The sequence below is a fragment of the Pipistrellus hanaki genome, assembly GCF_964339955.1.
Source record: "Pipistrellus hanaki genome assembly, chromosome: 16".
NCBI classification, from domain to species: domain Eukaryota; kingdom Metazoa; phylum Chordata; class Mammalia; order Chiroptera; family Vespertilionidae; genus Pipistrellus; species Pipistrellus hanaki.
Genome location: NC_140518.1, coordinates 9,516,935 through 9,525,443, shown reverse-complemented (window position 1 = coordinate 9,525,443; position 8,509 = coordinate 9,516,935). Strand labels below are relative to the sequence as shown.

The following is an 8,509-nucleotide window of genomic DNA, read 5'->3' as shown; positions in this document are numbered from 1 at the left end:
CTTCCCAGGGCCTGGCGAACCCCTTTAAACCCACGCAGGCTCTAATGTCAGGACAGCTAAAACCTCAGGACAGGATTTTTGGACACTCACCCCTTTCTATCCCCCTCTGCCAGCTACTGAGGGGTCAGGAGAAACTCCCAGGGCAGTCACCTTCCTCAGACAGCCACAGAGAGCCCCCTCCAAGAGGACACCGCCTTCAAAGCCCCCAACTTCTGTCCCCACCACCTCCAATGCATGGCTGCTGCGCAGTTGTTTTAATAAACATCTTGTGACAAGAAGACAGCAAAGAGAGGAGGGCCCGAGGGATGGCGTGAAGGTGTGTGTGTTGGGGAGGGTTGGGGGGGAGATGGTGGAGGGGGAACACTTCCTCGGTTAATGATGCCGCGGGCCCTTCTAGCTGCTCCCAGGCTGGGGCTCTGTCCCTCCCACTGTCCTGCTCTCCCTCTCTCCCTCCCCGACCCGCCTGGGGAGAGGGCTCCGCAGCCCGCCCGCGTCCCTCCAGAGGCAGCCCGCTGCTCTCCCTCCGCCTCCCCTCCGCCCCGCCACCAACCTCCCCCCCCCAACCCCCCACCATCGGGAGAACTCCACCCCCCTCCTTGCAAAAAGGCGGAGGGAGGGACCGGGCGGCCGGCTGCGCTCGCTGAGGTTACGTGGCCGCCCGAGCCCTGACGTGGTGGCACATTGCATCAGCATAAAACAATCCATCCTCCCCGATATGGAATGCGGCGCGGACGGCTGACAGCGCGAGCGCGGCCCCCTCGCCGGCTTGATTGATGCCGGCGCGGGCGCTTTATCAGGCCGTCGGAGAAACTTTGGCCAATCATTTGGCGAGGGGCGCCGAGCCGGGCCGCTCCACTGTACTTTGTTGGCTGAGAAGTTGAGCTCAGGGGGTGGGGGTGGGAGGGTGGGGGGCTTCGCGGGGCGGGGGGGGGGGTGTCCGTGTCCGAAAGCCCTCACCCCGGTCCGGGTGCCACCTTCTTCTTCTCCCCTCCCGGCTCGGGCGCCGCGGCGCGAGCGCGTCCCCTTCCCCCCTGGCCGGCGCCCGGATAATGTCTGAGGATGTCCATTTCGGGGACGCTTAGCAGCTATTATGTCGACTCGATCATAAGTCACGAGAGCGAGGACGCGCCCGCGGCCAAGTTCCCTGCCTCCGGCCAGTACGCGGGCCCGCGGCAGCCGGGCCACGCGGAGCCCCTGGAGTTCCCCTCGTGCAGCTTCCAGCCCAAAGCGCCCGTGTTCGGCGCGTCCTGGGCGCCGCTGAGCCCGCACGCGCCCGGGAGCCTGCCGGCCGTCTACCACCCCTACCTGCAGCCCCAGGGCGGCCCGGCCGACGGCAGGTACCTGCGCACCTGGCTGGAGCCCGCGCCGCGCGGGGAGGCGGCGGGGCCGGCGCCGGGGCCGGGGCCGGGGCAGGCGGGGGGCCCGGCGGCCGTGAAGGCGGAGCCGCTGCTGGGCGCGCCGCCGGGGGAGCTGCTCAAGCCGGGCTCGCCCGAGTACAGTTTGGAGACCCCGGCGGACAGGGAGGCCGTCCTGTCTAATCAAAGACCCGGCTACGGGGACAATAAAGTGTGCGAAGGAAGCGAGGACAAAGAGAGGCCGGATCAAAGTAAGTTATAAAAAGTGAGGAAATGCCCGGGCCGCGGCCGGCGGGGGAGGGGAGGGGCCATAAACCGGACAATGTGAAGGGAAGCCGGCGGGCGAGGCGGGGAGAGCGGGGGAGGAGAGGCGGCGGAAGGAGGAAGGAAGGAAGCGCCGGGGGTCCCCGAGGGGAGCCGGGCCGCGGAGGAGCGGCGCGCCCCCGCTGCGCCGAGGCCGGGAGGAAGCTGGGGAGCCGGGACCCGCTCGCTCCCCTCCCCCCGTTTCCCGGGGACCCCGGCGGAGAGCGGGGGTGCAGCCCGGCCGCGGGCCCGGGAGGAGCTGGCGGCCCGCAGGCGGAGGGCCCGCGGGCAGGGGGAGCGCACCGGCTGGCAGGGCTCCGCGCCACGCGCGCACCGTAAAGCGGGCCGAGGGGAGGCGGGAGGGGGCTCGTTAGGGCTTTATTTGCGATGCAACAGCTCGGCAGAGGATCGAGCCCCGCAGATGCCGGGCTGGAGCGGCTCGGGGGCCGCAGCCGGCGAGGGGAGGGGCGGGGAAGCCCGGACCCGGGACGGAGCCCCTCCCCAGGAGCCTTCCCTCCGGCCTCCTCCGCCGCCTCCTCCTCCTCTCCCCCGCTTCCTCTCCCGGGCTGCGGCTTCCTTCCCCGGCCCCCCGCTGCCCTCTCTCCCCGGGCTCCCGAGCCCCAGCCCGCGCTGTCCGCCTGGCGGGGAGTGGGGACCCACAGCCAGGGTGGAGGAGGAGAGACCCCGGAGGGACCCCCGGGGAGAGGAAAGGTGCGGGGAGAGAGGCTCACGAAGAGGCGCAGAACTTCGCCCTCGGACGGCTCCTCACCTCCCACCCCCCTAAGCACCTCCTCCAGGAGCCGAGCCCGGCCATTTCCCGGAGGTGCTGCTGCCGGAGGGTGGGGCGCTGGCGGGGAGGGCCCTATGTTTTGTCTTTATGGTGAAGAAGAGCGAATCCGCTGGGGACTCAGCCCCAACCAGAAGCCCTCAGGCTGGTGGGGACAAGTCCTCACCCCTTCCTCTTTTTGGAGGGGGGGGGTCAGATGCTTACTCTGCCAGATTTCCCACCAACAGAGGGGAGCCCAAGCCCGTTGGGGTGTTCCTACGGCCCCACTCCCCCTGAGGGCCCTGGGGGTCCCCACCTGCCAGGCTGAATCACCAGAGCTGGCATTTGGGTACCACTAGCTCTTCCCAAACCCTCGCTGCCCACACCCACATGGAGCCCCCACCCCAAGCCCCCCAAACTCTGCCTGGAAAGCCCATTATTGCAAGGCAGCCGTTGGGTCAGGATCAATTATTCACATTTCCCCCTCCTTCATATTTAATGTGAATGCAGGTCCTACCACGGGCAATCACATTAAGGAAATAGCGCTGCAAATTGGTAAGGCATGGTACTTAGTGTAGGATGGACCAGATTCTTTTTAAAATATATATTTCGTGCTTTTTTTTTTATTTGGGGAGAAGGAATCTAGTCGAGGGTGGCTATTATTTTTAATAGCTCTGCTTTACTTGGCAACTTTTCTGAGTTCCAGGATAGGGAGAGACAGTAAGGAGAAGAGAAGCCCAGCCCGTAAATATTTCTATTCCACCCCCAACTCAATTACCCTTTTCTCTGCCCCCCTTCACCACACGGAGCCAGCTGGGGTGAAGTGTGCTGGGAAGAGTTCTCTGTTACCCCCTCCTTGTCCTTCTCCCTGGCTCCCCACCCTGGGACTGGAGCCCTGTGCTCCCCAGTCTCCCTGAACTTGCTCTCCCCAAACTGGGAGCTGAGCAGGAGCGGAAACGGAGAGACTATTGCAGCCATAAGTTATCGGGGAGCCCCTGGCGCTCCCTCGACCACAGACTGGAGCTGATAAATGGCTGCAATTGGGCTGCTTGTGAACTGGAGTGTGCTGGGTGTTTGCATTTCCAAGCGCAGACACATATTTGCAGTGTGTGTGTGTGTGTGTGTGTGTGTGTGTGTATGGGGGGAAGCGTCTACATGGACATTACATGCTTGCTACCCCATGTGGCCAAGAGACTAGAGCTTGTGACCGAGGCACAGGGTGCTGGGACTGGGCTGGCGGGCCCAGAGGTGCCCTGTCTGTGGCTGGACAGAAGCTGCTCTCCCCCAGCCCAGCCCTCTCACCTCCCAGACCCAGAGCGAGGACCGTCTGACCAGCCACCCCCCCTTAGACCGGTGGTGCAGGGGTGCCACCTTGCTGGGCTCTGACTTGAGTTCTTACTTGTCCAGACCCAAGTGTAGAAGGAGAGAGAAAGAGGACCAATCCCAGGCGGGAAAAGCATTGGCAATGCCGGGCAGCCTGGCATCTGGTTGACGCCTTCCCACCTAACCTCCACCTAGAGATGCCCATGGCTGCTTCTGACCCAGGGGTGGGAACCTGGAGGCCCAGGTGCCCCTTTCTCCAGTGCCCGGTGGGGGGTAGATTGCCAGGGGTGTGCCCGCTGGGAAGGAGAACAGGAGAACCCTTCATCCCCCCCTTCCTTCCTTCCTTTCTTTGATTCTATCGCTGCTTCTCTTTCAGCCAACCCTTCTGCCAACTGGCTGCACGCTCGCTCTTCCCGGAAAAAGCGCTGTCCCTACACCAAATACCAGACGCTGGAGCTAGAGAAGGAGTTTCTGTTCAATATGTACCTCACCAGGGACCGTAGGCACGAAGTGGCCAGACTCCTCAATCTGAGTGAGAGACAAGTCAAAATCTGGTTTCAGAACCGGCGGATGAAAATGAAGAAAATGAATAAGGAGCAGGGCAAAGAGTAAAGATCCCCCTCCTCCCCCCGCTGCTCCCTCCCCATCTCAAGCTTATTTATCAGTGGTGGCCGGGAGCCAGCGCTGCCTGGGATGTATTCCAGTGGATGGGGAAGGGAGTCTCGCTCTTCCGAGTCCTTTCCCGCAATCCTGAGCCTCCTTCCTCCCGCTCTCACCGGCCCTCTTCTCCCCGGACCTCAGGAGAAAGTTTGGTTCATTTAGAAGGTAGACATAGTTGGTTCTTAAGAAGGGAATGGGCCTCAAGGAAAGAGAGACCCTAGTTGAACCCCTAGCAATCTCCCCAGCTTTTCTGGGGAGCCCCAGCCCCTCACTTCCAGTCTGCCTGTTTCCCTTTCCTCCTAACCCAGTGCCACCCAGGGACACCCCAACTGCACACTGCCCAGCAGATGCCCTCATACATGGAGCCTGGGGCCCACACTCAACGGAAGTCACCTCCCAAGTGCAGACCATCCGGGGCCTGGCAAAGCTGTTGGGACAGCCTGCACAGTATCTGAAGGCTCTGCTCCTGATGCAAATCCAGAGCGAGCAAGATGTCTAGAGACACGCTCCGGAGTGAGGCGTTGCAGCCCAAGGGGCTGACTGTCACCATGCCACCCCCACAGAACCCCCAACTCTACCCAGCTGGGCCCAAGGGCAAAGGGATAGCTCAGCCCCAAACTGGCCGGCTAGAGGGGGGCCAGGGAAGGCAGCGGTAGTCTTAGGAGGGTATCTTGGGTTTTATGAAGGCATTCCACACATTCTGTCGCAGGAAATGTTTAATTCTGCATGTTTTCCTCTCCTTCCAACAAAAGGAGGTCAACCCGTGGGTCGTAAACCTTGACCATGTTGTCCATCCTCCGTTCCTCTGTGTCCCGCTTGTCTGAGACTGTAGCTCCTCTCGCTCTCCACGGGCCCTGCATCCTTCCGCATCCGCCCCCCAGCTCCCAAATCAACCCTGGTTGGCCAAACCCACCTTGCACCAGCGAGCCAAGCCGCCCCTCGTAGGAAACCCTCCGCCCTCCACCCCTGCAGGTCAGCCCTGCCTGGGGCAGGAAAGCCGGGCCGGGAGTCCCGCGGAGAATTGATTGAGAATCGATTCCTGAGCGCCCTTCCGGGATAAGCTGCGGCGGATAAGGAGGGGCAAAGGTTCCGGCGCATGCCCCCCCATCCTGCCCAGGTCCGGACCCCCTCGGAGGAGCCCCGGGAATTGGCGGCCGCCGCCGGGGCGCAGAGAGAGCCCGGCCCGGCGCCCGCCGCTCTGCGACCCGCTCCGGCCCCGATGGCGACCTGCACGGCTGCTTCACGCGCGCAGGCTTCTGCGGACCCGTCCCGCGTGCAAAGGAGAAGGCGGAATGGCACCTAAGCTTCAGGCCGAAGCTTCTTCCAATCTCCTTCCCTTCCGCCCTCCTTCCCCCACCTCTCCGACCCCCTCAATTCCATGGACTCTTGCTTCTGCGCCTCCCGCCCTTGCAAGGGGACCTTCCAGTAGAGCTTTTTTTTTTTTTTGCTTTGTCAGTGGCTGTGAAATTGTGCTGTGTTTTGTGATTTCTTTTGGGGGGGGGTGATCGTCTCGCCTGTTTTCAGTTGTCTCTTATAGGGGAGGGTGGCGGGTGGGAGTGGGGAGGGGAAGGGGCCTAGAGCTCGGATTGTTTTGGAAGAAAACAAAAAAGAAAAAAGAACAAAAAAATATATATCACTCTAGAAAATAAACCTTCTCGTGTCTTATTCTGCGTTGGCTCCTCTCGCCGGCAGGGACTAGAGCTTGGGAAAGAAGGAAGTTTCTCCTTAGACCGTGCAGAGCTGAGAGCTGGCCTGCACCCAAGGGCCCAAGCCCAGGAGCCTTTCCCCGGGAGGGCTGGGACCCGGAGGGCAGGAGAGGGAGGAGGAGCGGTGTGGAGAGGGGTCTGGTCTTGCTTCCTCCAAAGTTGTCCCAGGCCAGGGACCTCCCTCAAACTCCAGAGCCGGAGGGAGGGCCAGGCCGGGCCCTGTGGCTCCTGGAAGCAGCCCGGCTCCCAGCCGCCGAGAATGTCGCCGTGGTTTGGTCCCTTTAAAACCTCCTGCCGGCGAGGAAGGCAGGGACTTCCTCCTGCCGGGGCCTGCGCAGCCGGAGGAACTGGGCAGGCAGAGAGGCCTCCCGGAGGCTGAGCCCTCCCGCCTTCCGTTCGAGGGGATCAAACCCCTCGGGCTCTCGGTTCCCTCCTGGAATCGGAGGCTCCACTTTGAGCCAAAGGGAGTTCCTTGGTGTGAAGCGGGTGGAGGCTGGGAGGGGCGGCGGCCTGGGCAGGCAGCTCCCGGCGGTAAGAGAGAGGATCGAATGTGCAACAGAATTGGCTCCGGAGAGAGAAAACAACCCCTTTCCGATCAGACCCCAGAAGTACGTGCTGGTGGGAGAGGCACCGCTCTGTCCCTGTCGGACGGCGGAGTCCCCACCAGCGCCCCTTTGGAGGCAGCGCCGCCCTCCGCACCCGCACCCAGGCCTGGGGACGGGGCTCTCCGGCGCCGGGAACCCGCCTCCCCCGGAGCCTCCCGCCGGGCCACCGCAGCCCTCAGGGTTCGGGGTAGACGTGGGGACAAAGCTTAACCTGCGTGAAAGGGTCCTGACGGGGACAGGCCAGGCCTACCCCTGTCCAGCGAACAAAGGGATGCCCGCATCAGACAGCTAGCGGGAGGCGGGAGGGAACCAAGCTCCTGGCACCCGCCTGGTCCAGGGGTTCCATTCGGATTATAGAAGGGATCTGGCTTTGGGGTCTGTGTAGACCGGGCTCCCTCCTCTTCCTCCCGGGCTCCCGGAGCCCGCCGGGGCTGGGGGTGAGCGGAGGAGGCCGGTGCCGCCCGGAGGACGCGCGGGGAGCAGCGGAGGCTGCGGGGTTGGGGGCGCAGCCGACATCGGCGTCCTCCGCGGCGGCGCTGGCTTCTCTGCAGACAGACAAAGGCGAGCAGGCTGCGGAGCCCGGAGCCGGGAGCCGGAGATGGGAGATCCGCGGCCATAAAAGAAAGCGAGAGACTCGGAGGGGAAGAGCGCGGAGAGTGCCAGACAGAGAAGCCGGGAGAGGCATTCAATGCCGTGCGCGCAGCCATAAAAGAATATGACCGCTATAAAAGTTTATAGCGTATAAATTTCTGAAGGTTAAGAAACTAAACAGCAGCAAAGCAAACAGTGAGGGGAAACTTTCCGGAGCTGAGAGAGCCGCAGCTGGGCCTGGGCTCCGGGCCTGGCGGGGGGTTGGGGGCCTGGGGGGGAGGCGGGAGGTAGGAGGGGGCACCGGGTCCCAAGCCCCCCCTTCCCCGCCCAGTACCAGGTTTGAGGTTTCCGGGGGGCCCCAAGGGGCAAAGAGGGAAGAAGAGGGAAGGGAGAGAGAAAAACACTTTGTTGTCACCAATGCTTTAGAGAACGCAATTGGACTCTAGTCTTTGTTCTTCACACCCCCAGCCCCAGAATCGGACGTCATAAAGAAGCCCCCTTCGCGTACACACACACACACACACACACACACACACACACACACACACGTCCGCCGGGGCCAGACATCTGGGCGCGGGCAGCCTCTTGTTCCTTTTACAGTCCCCTTCCACCTCTCAGGCCTCCTCTCCCCCCCACAAAAAGCCCAATTGTTTCTTCTCGGGACTCGAAACAGTGTTGGGTTTGCAAAGTGCTCGACTCCCCCTTTTACGGGCCATAAACGGCTCGCTGCTCGGCGGGCTCCACCAGAATTTCGGGTCTTTCTTGAAATGGGGGATTGGTGTCAGCCGTGGCTTTCCTTTTTTTTTTTTTCTTCCCCACCCTGCGTTTTTGGTGTATTTGTTTTTAGCTTATCTGCACAATTCGACGAACCACGGTCTGATTTCCGATCCCTTTCCTCTCCCCCGCTTTCTGCCAATAACGAAAGTTTCTCCTGGCTTCTGGCCGGGGCTGGCTGGCTGGCTGGCTGGCAGAGAAGCTGGCCGAGCCGGTGGCGGCGGCGCCTTTTCTCGGGGCGGCCGCTAGATGGCAGCCTTGCTCCACGCGAGAAGCCCCGGCGCGGCGGCCGCGGGCGCCGGCGGCTGCACTTCGCACCTTCGGTGGGCCCTGAATCTGCGAGCTGAGCGCTGCGGAAAGTCATGAATAATTTGTGCGTAATAAAAATATAGGGTTCATTACGGCCATTTCCCCCCGTTTTATAGA

The 8,509-nt window shown here is 62.6% G+C and overlaps 1 protein-coding gene across 1 annotated transcript; it reads left to right on the top strand.

Annotated features, from left to right (window-relative positions):
• Positions 1-1,059: 1,059 nt before the first annotated feature.
• HOXB9 (homeobox B9) lies at positions 1,060-4,375 on the top strand (the record flags this gene model as incomplete). Its single annotated transcript, XM_084863350.1, has 2 exons — positions 1,060-1,606; positions 4,124-4,375. 2 exons carry the CDS (start codon positions 1,060-1,062, stop codon positions 4,357-4,359), a joined length of 783 nt encoding a protein of 260 aa, XP_084719476.1. The 3' UTR covers positions 4,360-4,375.
• Between the last annotated feature and the right edge of the window lie 4,134 nt (positions 4,376-8,509).